Source organism: Pongo pygmaeus, chromosome 3 (assembly GCF_028885625.2).
Source record: "Pongo pygmaeus isolate AG05252 chromosome 3, NHGRI_mPonPyg2-v2.0_pri, whole genome shotgun sequence".
Lineage (NCBI taxonomy): Eukaryota > Metazoa > Chordata > Mammalia > Primates > Hominidae > Pongo > Pongo pygmaeus.
The window spans coordinates 99,878,200-99,897,465 of NC_072376.2; the positions used below are offsets into that span (position 1 = coordinate 99,878,200).

Below are 19,266 nucleotides of genomic sequence, written 5' to 3' on the forward strand. Positions count from 1 at the left end.
CACACCTGTAATCCCAGCACTATGGGAGGCTGAGGCGGGTGGATCACCTGAGATCAGGAGTTGAAGACCAGCCTGGCCAATGTGGCAGAACCCTGTCTCTACTAAAAATACAAAAATTAGCTGGGCATGGTGGCGGGCACCTGTAATTCCAGCTACTCGGGAGGCTGAGGCAGGAGAATCGCTTGAACCCAGGAGGTGGAGGTTGGAGTGAGCTAAGATTGTGCCGCTGCACTCCAGCATGGGCAACAGAGTGAGACTCCATCTCAAAAAAACAAACAAAAAATACCATCAGATCTCATGAGAACTCACTCACTATCATGAGAACAGCATGGAGAAACTGCTCCCCATGATCCAGTCACCTCCCACCAGGTTCGGCCCTCAACTTACGAGAATTAAAATTTGAGGTGAGATTTGGGTGGAGTCACAGCCAAATCATATTAAAAAGTTAGAAAGAAATGTAAAAATTAGCATGTTCCAAATAAAACCAAAGAAGGATCACAGATTTGAAATCATGGTCATCACCTTATAAAAATGTTACACTTTGTATTCTTGGTTCCTGTAAGACAAGGAAATGGTAGTACTCTTCTCATTTCAACCTGGTCCTTCAGTTTTGCTAAGTTCTTTCTTTGCTCATAACTTATTCACCTTTCTATGTTATTGAGTCTTTTTAAGTCAAATTCTCCTTGCATTTGACTGATTCCTTAGGTTCTTTTATAGATACAATTATAAAAATATTATGAAAAGATAGGTAAGATATATAGATGGAAATGCAAGATAGATTGTTCTTTTAATCAAGTCTCTTTGACTAATAGAAACTAACTTTAGCTTGCCTGATCAAAAGTAAAATTTATTTTAAGGCTATAGGAATGTCTCAAGGAGCTCAAAGCAAAAATGCAGCTAACTTGAGGAAAAGATGGAATTCGAAATCCATCAGAACTTTCTCTCTGCCTCATTTATGCTTTTGTCTACATTTTTGGCTTATTACTCTCTCTTTGCAAACAACCATCTGTGCTTTTCAGCTTTTAATATAGTCTGTGTGTCCATTCCAGTTTTCTGTTTACAAGTTATGGTCTTGGTCATCTATACAAACTAACCTGTCTCTTAATGGTGGCCTTGATCACTTGTGTTCAGGAGTGTGTGGTTACATGGAATAAAATATGGTTGCAGGCTGGGCACGGTGGCTCATGCCTGTAATCCCAGCACTTTGGGAGGCTGAGGCGGGTGGATCGTGAGGTCAGGAGTTTGAGACCAGCCTGACCAACATGGTGAAACCCTGTCTCTACTAAAAATGCGAAAATTAGCCGGGTGTGGTGGCGCACGCCTGTAATCCCAGCTACTCAGGAGGCTGAGGCAGGAGAATTGCTTGAACCCAGGAGACGGAGGTTGCAGTGAGCCGAGATCATGCCACTGCACTCCAGCCTGGGTGACAGAGTGAGACTCTGTTTAAAAAAAAAAAAAAAAAAAAAAAAAAAATATATATATATATATATATATATGTATGTGTATATATATATATGTATGTGTGTATATATATATATATATATGGTTGCTGGCCACTCCGCCCCTCCTCCTGTGAATTTGGAAAGAATTATTGTCAGCTGGGCAGGTGTCTTGTCTCTTCTTTCTGTTGCTATTTGCAAGTCTTGCTGAAATATTTCTGAGTCTAGTACAAAAACAATATAAAAATTCATTCAATTTAATAACAGTCACTGGGAAAAAAGAATAAAAAGAGATGGCAAAAAGGGAAATTTTGGCAAGTTGTTTATTTACTTTCATATAGTGGGAGGGCAAGAGATACAGCACCATTAAGTAGAATTACATGTTAGAACATTTTAGTAGTACATAATGAAAGTTGAACATTTAAAGAATGTTTACTGAAATAAAATGACACAAGCATGAGTATTGATAGGTTTCTCTGACAAATTTTTAACACTGGATTGTGGCATCAGGTTAAATAGTTGGCATTTTTATAAAATTGCATTTTAGTCTACTTGAAAGCTATGAAATAGTAATACTAATACCTTATTATATGCTACAAATATATACTATTGATAATAAAAATCCAGAAACCATTGAAGAAAAAAGGATTTAATGTAACAGGAACAACTTTAATAGGAATGGTCGTAGGAGAGTAGAGTAGGAAATGAGAATAATGAGAAAGTGAAGAGAGATGCAGGTGTTCCAGAAGAATCCAGGAAGGTTCTAGTTTGAATTTAGGAGTATAGGTGAAAACTGAAACAAATCATCACATTGTAGAACCACTTTGGGTATGAGAGCCTCTTTCTGGATCAAGTTTAAAGCATATCACATGCACAAAAGAAAAATTAAATAGCAGTGTCATGAAATACATGACTTCAGCACCAGATATGTGATAGTTCCATTGGATTTGTAAGGACTTATTAGTTCTGTCTTACTGCTTATAGTCCCTTCTTTTGGGTTATATCAGATCAGGTTAAAAAGATGAACACATTCAATTGATTTTATGCTTTTTTTGTTTTTCCAGAAATCCTGCAGGACGGACTGGACTGGTTGGCCGGGGGCTTTTGGGGCGATGGGGCCCAAATCATGCTGCAGATCCCATTATAACCAGGTAAGAACCAATAAAAAGCATATCAGTAGCAAAGAGCTAAGTGATAGAAAAAATGCAGACTGTAGCTATGTTTGTGTATATATGTATACCTGTGTGTATATGCATATGTATGTGTTTGTATATATGTGTATGTATACAGTCATGCATTGCTTAACAATGAGGACACGTTCTGAGAAATGTATTATTAGGTGATTTTGTTGTTGCATGAACATCATAGAGTATATTTACATAAACCTAGATTGTGTAGGTACAATTGTATAAGTAGTATACACTTATGCCATATGCTATAGCTTATTGTTCTTAGGCTACAAGCCTCTACAGCATGTTACTGTACTGAATACTATAGGCAACTGTAACGCAATTGTAAGTGTGTGTATATCTAAACATAGGGAAAGTAGGTAAAAACATGATATAAAAGATAAAAAACCATACACCTGTTTCGGGCACTTACCCTGAATGGAGCTCGTAGGACTGGAAGTTGATATCTTGGTGAGTCAGAGTGAGTGGTGAGTGAACATGAAAGCCTAAGACATTACTGTCCACTATTGTAGAGTTTATAAACACTGCATACTTAGGCTACACCAAATTTATAAAAAATATTTTCATTTTGTTAATAATAAATTGACCTTAACTTACTGTAACTTCTTTATAAACTTAAACATTTTTAAAACCTTTTTGGCTTTTTTATAGTAATAGCTTAAAACACATCATGCAACTGTACAAAAATAGATTTTTTTGTTACATCCTTATTCTGTGAGCTTTTTTTAATTTAAAAAAAGTTGTTTCTTTTGTGTGTTTTTAAACTTTTTGTTAAAAACTAAGACACAAACACACACATTAGTCTATGGCTATACAAGGTCAGGATCATCAATATCACTGTTTTCCACCTCCACATCTTGTCCCACTGGAAAGTTGTCAGGGGCAGTAATATGCGTGGAGCTGTCATCTCCTATGATAATAACGCCTTCCTCTTGAATATCTCCTGAAGGACCTGCCTGAGGCTGTTTTACAGTTAACTTTTTTTTATAAGTAGAAGGAATATACTCTAAAATAATGATAAAAAGTACGTAAATACATAAGCCAGTAACATAGTCACTTACTATCAAGTATTATGTATTGTATGTGATTGTATTCTTATGACTGGCAGCGCATAGGTTTGTTTACGTCAGCATCACCACAAGCATGTGAGTAATGCATTGGGTGACGATACTGACAAGGGCTTATGACATCATTAGGTGATAGGAATGTTTCAGCTCCATCGTAATCTTATGGGACCACCATTGCATATGTGGTCTGTTATTGACCAAAACATCATTATGTGGCACGACTATACACACACACACATGCCCGCAGATGTATATTACATAAATATGCATGCAGATGTATATATAATTGATATTTTAAAGGGACTTTATATAAAATCATAGTGATGTGATGCAAGTATAAAGCCGTACTTATATGAGTAGGTTAGGCATTATATAAAGAAGGTTAATTCTATTTATGCATCTATTTATTGAACATCTATTTGTTCTCAGCGTTGAGTAGGCACTTTTGTAAATATAAAAAAATCTAAGAATCCTAAGTTGGTTCTCTGTCACTGAAGAGCTATGACTTTATTTGCAAGATGGAAAATGTGAAGTAAGAAAACATGTTAAATGTGATCAGATAATATGGGCGATTCAGGATGCTTTAGAAGATTAGAAGATTGGATGTGGGTCATGACTGTGGTAAACTAGAGCACCCAAGAAAGGCTTTATAAAGCAGGTAGATTTGAGCTGAACTTGAACCTTGGGTAGGGAGACAGCAGGAAGCCTAAGAAAAGGGTTTGTAGTAATATCTGAGTAGAGACCGGCTTGGTTGAAACAGAATATTCTTGTAGGAGAGTAGTGGGCGAAAAATGAAACTTAAAGTTAATTTTTGTGCAGTTTTATTGTGGAGAATTTTAAATGCCAAAGTTAGGAGTATGGACTGGAGCCATTGAAGGTTTCAGAACGGGGGAGAGGCATTCTCTTCCTGAGGCAGACCTATGTGGTAAGCCAAATCATATTCAGGTCTCTTGATGAGCATGAATCAGAATTAAGAAGGTCAGTGAATCTAATGTTTAGATGGGCTTAGCTATCTCCACAGGAATCATCTTTCTAATGTATCTGAAATATTGTCATATTTGTCATCCTTTTAATTTTTATTTTTTTACTTTTAGAATTTCTTTGCTGACCATCTGTCTCCCCACATGGAATTGTCATGTTCTTTCTTTAAATAATGCAAATATCCTCATATTGTTACTTTCTTAGTTTTGATATTTTGGGGGCCTTTCTTCAAGGAGACTCTGTTTTTCTTTGATCTGAGATATAATAATAATTTGATAGTTTAACTTTATATATTTTTTTTATTTTCAAGTTACTGGAAGAGGCACCCATACTCACCCGGTCTTATTTTCTTACTTGCCCTCTCGATTCTCCTGCCAAAAAGGATCTTTACCCAACCCCAAATTTTATCTTCCCTCCATCCATCCATCCACCTACCCACCCATTCACCTACCTACTTAATTAACTACTGATCAGCCTACCTCTCCATCCACGTACTGTTAGAACTTCTATGGTTTAAATGACATGGAAAGAGTTAATAAAAAAAATATTAATGGTAGTGTTAGTTTCTGATTTTGGTGAAGCTGGCTAAAAACAGGAAGGTATGAAATGTTTGAAACAGGCATGTAATGCTAGTAAGGGGACAAGAGCAGAAAAGGGAAGCCAGAGTCTTGAAAGTTAGAATCTAGTTAGCTTATCTTTATCTATGGTGGACCAAATAGTGGCTGGGAGTATACATGGTGATTGTGTATCAAGTTGTTTTGAAATGGTAGACTTTTTGAGCTTAACTGTCATACAGATAAGAGAACTGAAGGCTTAGAGATGGTCTGAGGCTATAAGAGAGCCCACAGTTGGCAGAGTCTGGCTTTCAACTGTACTCTTAGGTTGATGTTCTTTGTTATCTCAATAATGCATTAATTAATAAATAATAATGCATTAATTAATAAATTGATGAGTTCCTCTAAATAGATGAGAGGCAGCAGAAATGGAACAGAGAAGAATGAAAGATGTTGAAGGAAGAGTCAAGCCTTCGATGAATTGTTAAAAGTATTCTACTTTTAGACTAGTCTATTCCAGGCATCCTGTCAGTGCTATCATTAGTTTTTCTATTTGTTTTTCACAGAAGCCCCTCCAAGTAGGTATTGATATATCTGTTTTGAGGATTTGAAAATAGAGACTCACTGGGGTTAAGTTACTTGCCTAAATGTTGTAGATCTGACATCTGAATCAGGGGTAAGTGGCTTTAAATACTGTGCTTTTTCTGTTACACCACTAGTGAGTCTTTACTATACTGTACTTTTTATCATTGTTTTGGAGTATATTCATTCTATTGGAGAATCACCCAGGCATTTTCAGAGCCAAGATTTCACCCCCCTTTCTTTCAAGTATGCACTTCATGATTCAAAACAGCATTGTTCAGGATTTCATAAACTTTTTCAGAAGCTCCAAGGCAGGTGTTAAATTTTCAGATTCCCAGACATCTCTCCTAGAGATTGTCCAGGTACAGTTATCAAAAGTTTCTTCAGATCCTCTAGAGTCAAAATGAGTTGGGAAGTGTTAATATATTATTGTGAATAAATTCAGGTCAAACAATTGATGACAATTTCATTTTCTGTTCACTTTTGGTTAAAGACACAAGTGGAAGGTATGTATGGAAGTATGTATGGAAGGTACATACTGTTAGAACTGGGGAGGGAATAGCAATAGGGCGTAGAAATATTACTGATATTCAGTAAATGTTCATTAGGTTCATCAATTAAAATGATGTATTAGTTCTGTTAGATCAAGAAATTGTTTTAAAATTGGTGATAATGTATTTAATACTAATAAATAATATAGCAAGAAGCTACTCTGCTTAAAATCCATACATTTGTCCAGAATAAAATCTGAGAACATATGCAAGCTGCTAATCATCTCTCTGATCCTGCCTTCTCCCCAGCAGCATCTCTCTCTTTTTTTTTTTCTTGAGATGTGGTCTTGCTATGTTACCCTGGCTGGTCTTGAACTCCTGAGCTCAAGCAATCCTCCCACCTTGGCCTCCCAAAGTGCTAAGATTACAGGCAGGAGCCACCACACTACACCCGGCCAGCATCTCTCTCTATTCTGTTTCTCATCCTTGTTTCATAGTCACAACTGGCTGGCTGAAGAGCAGTGGCTGTATTGAGTCTTTATTTTCCCAGCTCCTTGCATGTGATGTGTAGTAGGTGCCAGTAAATGTTTATGAGTGAACAGAGCCACCATTTGACTTCTTATCTTTCCTTTTTTTTTTTTTTTTTTTGAGACAGATTCTAGCTCTGTCACCCAGGCTGGAGTGTAGTGGTGCTATCTCGGCTCACTGCAACCTCCAAGTGATTCTCCTGCTTCAGCCTCCCAAGTGGCTGGGACTACAGGTGCACACCACCCCGCCCAGCTAATTTTTGTATTTAGTAGAGACAGGGTTTCGCCATGTTGGCCAGGATGGTCTTGATCTCTTGACCTCGTGATCTGCCTGCCTCCGCCTCTCAAAGTGCTGGGATTACAGGCGCACACCACTGCGCCTGGCCATGTTTCCTCTTATCTAATTAGTGTAAACATTCTGCTTGTTCAGTTTAAGTAGATAGTATAGTAATTAAGAACACAGATTCTGGAACCAGATTGTCCAGGTTCAAAGTTGTGTTTATACCCTTGTTAACACTGTAGTCTTGGGGAAGTTACCTAACTTTTCTGTGCCTCATTTTCCATATCTGTAAAATAAAGATAATAAAACAACTATGTTATAGGGTTGTTTTGAGGCTTAAATGGATAAATACATTAAAGCACTTAGAACAGTGTTTTACATATATATGATAAATGCTATCTAAATGGCTTTTAGAAAATAAAAATAAAATCCATACTCTCTTCATTCTCACTATCTCTGCCTTCTGTCCTGTCATCATCTTTTACCTGGATCATAGTAGTAGCCTCCCAGCTGATCTTCTTGAGTCCAGTCTTGCTTTCCTCCAGACCAACATACATGCTTTTGTCAGAGTGAGCTTTCTAAAATACGAACTGGTTATGGTTTTACCCTGCTTAAAAACATTCTCTGGCTCTCTAAGTAGATGAATTAGATGAATCTTGTCATACAAGCCTGTTGCCCACTTTTCTGGCCTATCTTTTCCCTCACTGATGCCCATGGTGCTAGACCCCATATGAACATTCAGTTTCTTGAACACATTATTTTATTTTATGACTTTGTTTCTTGCTCATGTATTCCCCTTTCTGGCATTTTAAAAACAGATGTGCCCTCTTGTACTAATTATTATTTCATTTCTGTTTAATATACTCATCAAACTATCACCCTTCTGCTAATTTAGAGCCAGTGCTAGACTATGAGCTCTTTCATGGGAGGAATTAGATATGGTAGATATGGTAGTCACCTACTATATAAGGAAATTTGGAAACTCATATCCATACTAATATTTTATTGGGTTTCATCCAGAGTAATAATTATATCATAGACCTTTTTTGGTTTAGCATTGGAAGTTTTTTTTTTTTTTTTTGCCTAAGAGATCATTAGGATAATTCCTAAAATTGGGCTGGAGATTGATATGGAGGTGAGGAAGGGGAAGGGGAGATTTATTAATATCAACATCTCTGGCAAAGAGAGTGTGGTTAGAAAAAGTGTATTCTGAAACTAACATTGCCTTGATACTTTCTACAAAACCCATAAGCAATTCAATTTAAAATATAAAATGATAGAGTTTTTTTTGTTTATCAAATTAGAGGGCATAAAGATTGAGAAGCAGGGCTGGGTATGGTGGCTTACACCTGTAATCGCAGCACTTTGGGAGGCCGAGGTGGGAGGATGGCTTGAGGCCAGGAGTTCAAGACCAGCTGGGTAACATAGCAGGAGACCCCATCTGTAAAACAAAAAAAATTAGCTGGGCATGGTGGCCCATGCCTGTAGTCCTAGCTACACAGGAGACTGAGACAGGAGGATTGCTTGAGCCCAGGAATTTAAGGTTACAGTGAACTATGGTTGTACCACTGTACTCTAGCCTTGGTGACAGAGCAAGACCCTGTCTCTTAAAAAAAAAAAAAAAAAAAAAAGATTGAGAAGTACTGCTTTTGACACCAGCTAAACTGGGTCATATAATCTGCTTTTCTCTTAGCACAGGGTGAACTGTTAAAAGCAAATTTTTTTTTTTTTTTTTTTTTTTGAGATGGAGTCTCACTCTGTCATCCAGGCTGGAGTGTAATGGCACGATCTTTGCTCACTGCAGCCTCCGCCTCCTGGGTTCAAGTGATTCTCCTGCCTCAGCCTCCTGAGTAGCTAGGACTACAGGCACCCATCATCATGCCTAGCTAATTTTTGTATTTTTGTAGAAACAGGGTTTCACCATGTTGGCCAGGCTGGTCTTGAACTGCTGACCTCAGGTGATCTGCCCGCCTTGGCCTCCCAAAGTGCTGGGATTTCAGGTGTGAGTCACCACACCTGGCCAAAAGCAAATCTTACCATGCCTTTTCCACTACCAGTAATTTTTTTTTTCTTTTTTTTTTAGATAGGCCCTCTCTCTGTCGCCCAAGCTGGAGTGTAGTGGCACCATCTTAGCTCAGTGCAACCTTAAACTCCTGGGTACAGCGACCCTTCTGCCTCAGTCTCCCAAGTAGCTAGGACTATAGGTGCATGCCACCGCACCCAGTTAATTTTTTTATTTTTTGTATAGATGAGGTCTTCCGTTGTTGCCCAGCCTGGTCTCAAACTCCTGAGCTCAAGCAATTTTCCCAAAGTGTTGGGATTACAAGTGTGAGACACTGTGCCTGGCAACTACCAGTAATTTTTAAAAGAGGATTCGTAAACTCATTTTTTAAAAAACTTTGATAACCTTTTCTTTAAATTCTATTCTGCTACTTCTTTTTTTGTTAGTACTTTAAGTAGTAAAAATTGTTTGTATCCTGAATTTTCATTACAGATAATATAGTATCTTTTATGTAATGTAGACATTTGTCCTGGTTTGTAACAGTGATGAATATAGAATATTTCCTGTAAAAATCAATAGTTTTAAATAAAACTAGCTGATTTGAGATAAATGTATATATACTCTGTTTTAAAGAAATACGTCCTTGTAACTTTGTCTGAAGTTTGAGATAGAACCTTAGTTTTTGTTGTAAATCAGTTATGATTTTATATTACTATTCACAGATGGAAAAGGGATAGCAGTGGAAATAGAATCATGCACCCTGTTTCTGGGAAACACATCTTACAATTTGTTGCAATAAAAAGGAAAGACTGTGGAGAATGGGCAATCCCAGGGGTAAGCATTAAAATTAAATTAGTGTTTAAGTTCCTTTTAGTTGCTTTACTTACTACAGGGTTATTGTTTGTGAATCTTTTCTATTCCATTTTCCTCTATTCCTTCCCACTTCAATTAGTAATTCTTATGTTTTTCATCCCTGCATGAAGTGTCATTGTCAGCAACAAGTTTAGGATAATCCAAGACTGTTAGAATCTGCGTCTAATTCTGACACCCTTGGGAAATAACTTGGGCTTTGAAGTTAGATGTAGGTCTGTGTTCTGGCTGTTCTACTTGCAGCTGGGTGATAGGGAGTTCAGGCCCTCATCTTTAAAATAAAGAGATCTACATCACAGGATTATTAGAGATCACATTTAATAGGCATTCATTATGTTGGGTCCCATTTCAGAATTTAACCTCCACTCCAAGCCCAAGGTAGTATTTTTAAGCACTTTTTGGTTGAATTCTGATAACTTTTGACAACATTTAAAAAATTAGCTTTTGTTATTTACTGTTCCTTGTAGTTTAAATAATTTCTATAATGTTATCAAGATGAGTGTACTTTTGTTGGCTTGTAGTTTGAATTTATGGCAGTGGTATATTTGAAGTGGCCATTTATTTTTTATTATTTATTTATTTATTTATTTTGAGACAGAGTCTCACTCTGTTGCCCAGGCTGGAGTGCATTGGTGCAATCTTGGCTCATTGCAACCTCTGCCTCCTGGGTTCATGCAATTCTTGTGCCTCAGCCTCCCAACGTAGCTGGGATTACAAGTGTGTGCCACTATGCCTGGCTAATTTTTATAATTTTAGTAGAGACGGGTTTCACTATGTTGGCCAGGCTGGTCTTGAACTCCTGGCCTCAAGCAATCTGCCTGCCTTGGGGCCTCCCAAAGTGCTGGGATTACAGGTGTGAGCCACCACACCTGGCCTGAAGTGGCCATTTAAAATGTTTATGTGTGTGGTAGAGAGTTTTATATTTTATACCGTATTATGAAATGGAGATAGTTTGATATGAGGATGACTCTTTATAAAAACATACAGTTATCTGCAAGAATGTTTTTTTCTTTGTAGAATAAAAATGGAATGGAAATAAGGATCTCAACCGACTCTGATAAAAGTTTAGGCTAATTTCTTTTTCTTATCTTTTTTTTTTTTTTGAGACGGAGTCTCACTCTGTTGCCTGGCTGGAGTGTAATGGCATGATCTCAGCTTACTGCAGCCTCCGCCTCCTGGGTTCAAGCAATTCCCTGCCTCAGCCTCCCGAGTAGCTGGGATTATAGGCGACCACCACCACACCTAGCTAATTTTTGTATTTTTAGTAGAGACAGGGTTTCACCATCTTGGCCAGGCTGGTCTTGAACTCCTGACCTCGTGATCCACCCACCCTGACCTCCCAAAGTGCTGGGATTACAGGCGTGAGCCACCGTGCTTGGCGAACTTTAGGCTAATTTCTATGAGCCAAATAGTCAAACTTCACTTAGGTTGAAAGCAATAACGTAATAATGATTTCATCATAGAATCTTACATTTTTATTGTTATTTAAAATTCTTATCAGGAAACTGCTGTCATTGTTATCATTTTGACAGTTATTCATCTAATCAGTGTATTTTTAGTATCTTCCTTTTGTCAGCTAATATTTTAGACACTGAGAATACAACAGAGCGACATAAACAAATACCTCTATCTTTTGGTGCTCACATTCCAGTTGGAGAGACAGATAATATAAGATACATAAGTTAAATATATCGCATGTTAGAAGGCAATAAGTATTAAGAAAGAAACAAAAGCAAGGTAGAGGACTAGGAAGTGTTTGAGAGTTTGCGATTTTAAACAGGGCAGTTAAGAGAAGACCTCCCTGAGGAGGTGCATGTTAGGTAACTATCTGAAGGAAATGAATTAGTGAACCATGCAGATATCTAGAGAAAAGCATCTTGGATAGAGATAATAGCAGGTGCAAAGGCTCTCAGTGGGCAGCATGTTAGGCAGGTCCTGGGAACATTGAGGAGGTCAGTGTGGCTGGAATGGAATGAACAATAGGGGAAGAATCAGTGTGCTGTATTATTTCTTACCGCCAGTCCTTTTTCCTTAGTTTGAATTTGGCAAGTACCAGGAAATTGGTTTGATTGGCTCAGTTTGCCATAGGCTAACCTTGGACCAATCACTGTGGCCAAATACATGAGGCATCCTTATTGGCTCCTTCTACTAGCAACAGATGGTTTAGAGAACAGTGTATCACAGAGAAATGGGGATCACTATTATAGGCAGATTGAATAATAAATGTTCACTCTACCACTCAATAAATATTTGTTGAACAAATCAAAGCTGATCCCTTTTTTCAAAATTTTTAATGTGACTCTTAGGGGATGGTGGATCCAGGAGAGAAGATTAGTGCCACACTGAAAAGAGAATTTGGTGAGGAAGCTCTCAACTCCTTACAGAAAACCAGTGCTGAAAAGAGAGAAATAGAGGAAAAGTTGCACAAACTCTTCAGCCAAGACCACCTAGTGGTGAGAAATAGTGTTTCTTGGAGGGATTTAGTTCTGGGGATTGATGAAAATGACTTAAAAGTTGACCTGGAAATCTGTATGTCCTTCTCTAAATAAAGTGGAATACTTGTATATTTAAAATATATTCACAAAAACAAATTATAGATCTTCACTGTAAATAGGTTTCTATTTAAAGTTTTATAGCCCAACTTTAGGCTATATAGGCTAAAATGATCTATATTTAGTTCATTTATATCATTTATTATAATAACTTTTTTCTTCTTAGTTTTTCTTTCTTTTTTTTTTTTTTGAGATGGAGTCTCGCTCTGTCACCCAGGCTGGAGTGCAGTGGCACGATCTTGGCTTACTGCAACCTTCACCTCCCAGGTTCAAGCAATTCTCTTGCCTCAGCCTCTGGAGTAGCTGGGATTACAGGCATCCACCACCACGCCTGGCTAATTTTTGTATTTTTAGTAGAGACAGGGTTTCACCATGTTGGCCAGGCTGGCGTTGAACTCCTGACTTCAAGTTACCTGCCCGCCTCAGCCTCCCAAAGTGCTGGGATTACAAGCGTAAGCCAACACGCCTGGCCTGTAAACTATTTTCTTTCACATTGAGTACCCATCCAACAGAAAGCTTTTTGTATGTGCATGAATTCAGCTCTCTCTGAAAGAACATTTGCATTTTAAATTATGTCATACAGAGATTTTTCTGGTTGATAATCATTTAAGTCTCATGTCTGTTTTGTCCATATACCCTCTGTGATAGGGTCTTGCTCTGTTGATCAGGCTGGAGTGCAGTGGTGTTATCATGGCTCACTGCAGTTTCGACCTCTTGGGCTCCTGTAATCCTCTCATCTCGGTCTTCTGGGTAGCTGGGACCACAGGCAAACACCACCGCACTGGGCTAATTTTTTGTTTTATAGAGATGGGGTTTTACCATGTTGTCCAGGCTGGTCTTGAACTCCTTGGCTCAAGGATCCCCCACCTCGACCTCCCAAAGTGCTAGGATTACAGACGTGAGCCTGGCCTTCCGTGCTTTTAAAAAAATACCTTACAAGGTATATGCACACTAATGATAAGAAAATAATAGAGTTCTTTTTTTTTGTTTGTTTTGAGATGAACTCTCGCTCTTGTTCCCAGGCTGGAGTGCAATGGCGCGATCTCGGCTCACTGCAACCTCTGCCTCCCGGATTCAAGCGATTCTCCTGCCTCAACCTCCAGAGTAGCTTGGATTACAGGCGTGTGCCACCATGCCCGGCTAATTTTTGTATTTTTAGTAGAGACGGGGTTTCACCATGTTGGCCAGGCAGGTCTTGAACTCTTGACCTCAGGTGATCCGCCTGCCTCAGCCTCCCAAAGTCCTGGGATTACAGGCGTGAGCCCCCGCGCCTGGCCTTTTTTTTGGTCAGTTTTTATTTGGATTGCTTGTTTTCTTTTCAGAATTGGGATTTAATTATTTATGTTGTCCAGATTTTTTTGAGTTACGTTTGTGCTAAATGAATTGATCCAAATATTTTCATATATTAATAGCTTAAATAGTAATCTTTAGTTTTACTTACAGATCTCCTTTGTTTAACTAGAAGAATCTACCTTTGTATTTCAGAAACTATAATCACAGAAAAATACTTAAGTCATGGACTCTTAAAAAATCATATTGCCCAAATCTGACTATTCTCAGATTCTGAAATTAGAGTTTGAGGTGTTGAGGGTTTCATGATTTATTTATTTATTTTGAGACAGTGTCTGGCTCTGTCACCAGGCTGGAGTGCAGTGACGTGATCTCGGCTCACTGCAACCTTTGCCTCACAGGTTCATGCGATTCTCCTGCCTCAACCTCCTGAGTAGCTGGGACTACAGGTGTGCTCCACCATGCCCAGCTAATTTTTGTGTTTTTAGTAGAGACGAGGTTTCACCATGTTGGCCAGGATGGTCTTGATCTCTTGACCTCATGATCTGCCCACCTCCACCTCCCAAAGTGCTGGGATTACAGGCATGAGCCACCACGCCCGGCCTGAGGGTTTCATGATTTTTAAAGCTGCCTCAAAAGAAAATACTGTTCTTTGGGAAATTTGAAACAAGCACATGAAGTACTACATTAAAAGTTTTATGATATTTACATTTCTTTCTGTTTTCCTTTTCTTTTTTTTTGAGATGGAGTCTTGCTCTGTTGCCCAGGCTGGAGTGCAGTGGCGTGATCTTGGCTCACTGCTACCTCCACCTCCCGGGTTCAAGTATTTCTCCTGTCTCAGCCTCCCGAGTAGCTGGAACTACAGGCACCCACCACCATGCGTGGCTAATTTTTTTTGTATTTTTAGTAGAGACGGGGTTTCACCTTGTTGGTCAGGCTGGTCTCGAACTCCTGACCTCAGGTGATCCACCCATCTCGGCCTCCCAAAGTGCTGAGATTACAGGCGTGAGCCACCGTGCCCGGCTGATATTTACATTTCTTAAAAAAAATTTTGATAGAAACACATAATGTCAAATTTACCATCTAAACTGTTGAATGTACAGCTCAGTAGCATTAAGTATGTTCATGTTGTTGGGCAACAGGATGTTTACATTTCTGATGCTAGTGAAGGTAACATGCTCTGCTGTACTCACTACACCTTGGACTTTTAGAAAATTTGTCTTCTTTTGAAAATAGATATATAAGGGATATGTTGATGATCCTCGAAACACTGATAATGCATGGCTGGAGACAGAAGCTGTGAACTACCATGACGAAACAGGTAACTTTATATTTATTAAACTGACTGGGATTAAAGGATCAATTTAAGCCGGTAGCCCACTAAGGCATGATTAAATCTGGACTATTTTAGCATCTTAAACCCATTAACTGTTGATTGTAGGATTGTAGTTATATGAAAGCAAAATTGTTGGTATTAAAGGAATACATAGAAGAAATCTTCAAAACTGTTACCACCAGTGACTAAATTTTCTTTAATCCATTGGTAACATTTGAAATTAAGGTTGAAATTATAGGCTAAAATGATATACTTTAAAGATGTCAGATTATTTATTGAGTATGGTTCCCTTTTTTTGCAAAACAAAAGCAACGGATTTGGGTAGGAAGTATGGCAATGATAAAGGAAATGGGATTTATATCTTACTATTTCAAATATTTTTATAATAATCTTGGATTGTTAATACACAAAGCAATAATAAAAAATTCCAAGTACTGAAAAAATTTTAAATGAATGCTCTTTCTGGTCCATGGAATTTAAAATTGTATGAGGAGGGTCAAACCTATTATTACAGAAGGAGAAAGGAAAAATCTGCTGTCTTAAAAATTAATTTGATCTTAATGTACACATTGAATGGCTCCCTTGAAACATATTTTATTGCTAAATTTGATTTGTTTTTATTTGTAGCATAAAAGTGGGGGCACCATGCTAGAGAAATGAAATGAATGTTCCACTCATAGTTCTTTCTGAGCTGTGTAACCTTGTATAAATCACTTGTCCTCTTGGACTCAGTTTTTTCACTTACAAAATGGGCTAGAACTAGAAGATCTGTCATTTCCATATCCTGTGCTTTTGATTGTTGAACTTGGAGGAAACTCCTGGGACCATTTTCCCTTCCTTCTGTATTTCCACTAAGGTGTATTAGAAGAGTTTATCCTTCTAGTTTGAAAACTTAGAAGAAATATGCAGATGTAAATTAGAAGCAGGTCTGTACAACTTTAGTACTGATAAATTTATTAGCTACTTTAAATTTTTGGAGTTAAAAACAATGATTGATCCTCCGGAAGTTGATTATAGAGTTTATGGATTATTCAGTGTTTTTACCGTATCTTTTTCTCTCTTTAAACTTACAAAATTTTGTTTTGATAATTCCAAAATCTCTGCCATATTTGAGTTTGGTTTTAATATTTGCTTTGTTTCTTTAGGCTATGTTTTTTGCCTTTTAACATGCTTTTAGTGCTTTTTTTCTTTTTTTTTTTTTACCGCGAGATGGAGTTTTGCTCTGTCGCCCACGCTGGAGTGCAGTGGCATGATCTCGGCTCACTGCAACCTTTGCCTCTCGGGTTCAGGCGATTCTCCTGCCTCAGACTCCCAAGTAGCTGGTACTACAGGCATGCACCACCATGCCCGGCTAATTTTTGTATTTTTAGTAGAGATGGGGTTTCACCATGTTGGCCAGGCTGGTCTCAATCTCCTTACTTCAGGTGATCCACCCACCTTGGCCTCCCAAAGTGCTGGGATTACAGGCATGAGCCACTGCACCTGGCTGTATTGCTTTTTTGAAAATTGACCATGATATGGCTTGTAAGGGAACTAAGACAAATAGTTCTTTAGTGTGAGGTTTTATGTTTATCTGGCTAGGAGTTAGGCTGTGTTTTTTGTTTGCTGTCATTGTATGTGTCAGAGGCTAAAATTTCATCTAGTTTTGGGTTTCCCTGGAGACTTCTTAAATAAGGTCTGAAGCATGCCCTTCTTTCAGCTGTCTTCCCCTTTTATTAAACAGGAGTCCTATTGATAGATACGGTGGTAAATTCTAGAGGAAGGGGAATCATAGGAGAATATATGGTTAGATGTCAGTCTTTTAGTGAGCCTGTGGCCCTGGGCTGTGACCCTTCATAAGTTCTTCTCAGCTTCCCTCCTTCCTCCCCGATCCTTAGGAAAGACAGGAAATCCAGCAGGAGCTGGAGTTGGGTATTTCCTTTCCCTCAGGTTGCTTAGGGCTTGGTAAAATAGTTTTCCTTGAGGGCAGAGTGATCTGGGTGTATTTGAAAATGGTTACCTTTCCCCTCTCCATGTTGGAAGGGAGAGAGGATTTTTCTCCAGTCTTCACCTGGTGGCTTTCTTGCAGGTAAAGCTCACTAAAATGTGGGCCCCCCTCTTCATACTGGTATGGCTGACCCCCTAGGAGATTTTATCTTTCAAGCTAGTCCAAAGGTCAGCTTTCAGCAGTTAGTTACCCTTTAAGTGTTCCTACCAGGTGCTGACTCCAGTGGTAGGCTTCTCTCCCTGGTCAGTTGTGATTCTCTGTATTTGCGTGTCTCACCAGTTTTTGGTATGGCAGTGTGCCCTCTACTAAGAATACAAAAAAATTAGCGGGGCGTGGTGACAGGTGCCTGTAATCCCAGGTGCTCGGCGAGGGGTTGGCTGAGGCAGGAGAATTGCTTGTACTCAGGAGGTGGAGGTTGCAGTGAGCCGTGATTGTGCCACTGCACTTCAGCCTGGTCAACAAGAGCGAGACTCCATCTAAAAATAAATAAAATAAAATAAAATAAAATATTTAAGTAATGTTGCCTTGAATACTTTAATAGGCTTGTTTCTATTTCATTAGAATAAATTCTTCAAAGAGGAATTACTGGATTGCTTATTGTATCTTCAGTGCCTAGTACAGAGTCTGGTACACAAGATGCACTCTGATATTTACAGAATGAGTGCTTGTCAAAGAAAACTTACTTTTTAAAAGCTCTTGATAAACATTGCCAAATTTCCTACAGAAATATGCCATTTATATTCCCAGCAGTGATTGGGAGCACTTATTTTTTATTTTTTTGATAATTTAAATTTAAATTTTTTTTTTTTTTTTTTTTTGAGGTGGAGTCTCACCCTGTCGCCAGGCTGGAGTGCAGTGGTGTGATTTTGGCTCACTACAACCTCCGCCTCATGGATTCAAATGATTCTCTTGCCTCAGCCTCCCAAGTAAGCTGAGACTACAGGCATGTGCCACCACTCCTGGCTAATTTTTGTATTTTTAGTAGAGATGGGGTTTCACCATGTTGGCCAGGCTGGTCTCAAACTCCTGACCTCAGGTGATCCACCCGCCTCAGCTTTGTTTTATTTTTTTACATTTAAATCTGTCATCCCTCTTGGATTGATTTTGATGTAAGGTTTCATATTCATATAATATAATCTCTTTTTTAAGGATAATCTTTTTAGAGAAAAGTCTTTGTATTGTGTGTTTGTCTAAAATTTAGGGACTTGGTTAAAATTTGGGCATTTTGGAATACTCTAGTTTTTTTTCTTTTATTCATTCTGCTGACCAGGGATGGAATAGTCTAGTTTTTAATTCACTTGGCCAGCTAGTACAATGATGATTTAAGATTATTTTAAATAAGAATACTTGATGATATAGATATGCTAAAACAGAAATGAATTTTTCTTGGTGATGGTTTTTCTTTGGCAACTAGGTGAGATAATGGATAATCTTACGCTAGAAGCTGGAGATGATGCTGGAAAAGTGAAATGGGTGGATATCAATGATAAACTGAAGCTTTATGCCAATCACTCTCAATTCATCCAACTTGTGACTGAGAAACGAGATGCACACTGGAGCGAGGACTCTGAAGCTGACTGCCATGCGTTGTAGCTGATGGTCTCCGTGTAAGCCAAAGGCCCACAGAGGAGCATGTACTGAAAAGAAGGCAGTATCACAGAATTTATACTATAAAAAGGGCAGGGTAGGCCACTTGGCCTATTTACTTTCAAAACGATTTGCATTTAGAGTGTTTCGCGTCAGAATAAAATGAGTAAGATGAACTGGAACACAAAATTTTCAGCTCTTTGGTCAAAAGGAATATAAGTAATCATATTTTGTATGTATTCTATTTAAGCATGGCTTAAATTTAAACAACTAATGCTCTTTGAAGAATCATCATCAGAATAAAGATAAATTCTTGATCAGCTGTAACTTCTGTTTTCCATCTAGTTCTTATTTGTCAATGCCTTCCCTCCCACTCCCCATCTTCTGAGGCCTGAAGGATATTCCTGCCACATCAAACTCCTTTAGGCAGAGTACCACCATTGGATGTATAGTTTAATGTTTCATCTGATTTTTCTTTAAATTATTTGCTTCACATTTTGCTTCACGTGATCTTGTTGAAGCTAATTTTGA

The 19,266-nt window shown here is 38.3% G+C and overlaps 1 protein-coding gene across 2 annotated transcripts in view; it reads left to right on the forward strand.

Annotated features, from left to right (window-relative positions):
* Nucleotides 1-19,062, forward strand: part of NUDT9 (nudix hydrolase 9) — a 36,278-nt gene extending 17,216 nt beyond the window's left edge. For both annotated transcript variants that reach the window (XM_054485734.2, XM_054485733.2), the window contains exons 4-8: nucleotides 2,504-2,590; nucleotides 9,836-9,947; nucleotides 12,290-12,436; nucleotides 15,062-15,146; nucleotides 18,563-19,062. In XM_054485734.2, coding sequence (XP_054341709.1) covers nucleotides 2,504-2,590; nucleotides 9,836-9,947; nucleotides 12,290-12,436; nucleotides 15,062-15,146; nucleotides 18,563-18,741 — 610 coding nt within the window. In that variant the 3' untranslated portion in view covers nucleotides 18,742-19,062. The remainder of the gene's footprint in view (nucleotides 1-2,503; nucleotides 2,591-9,835; nucleotides 9,948-12,289; nucleotides 12,437-15,061; nucleotides 15,147-18,562) is intronic.
* The last annotated feature ends 204 nt before the right edge of the window (nucleotides 19,063-19,266 follow it).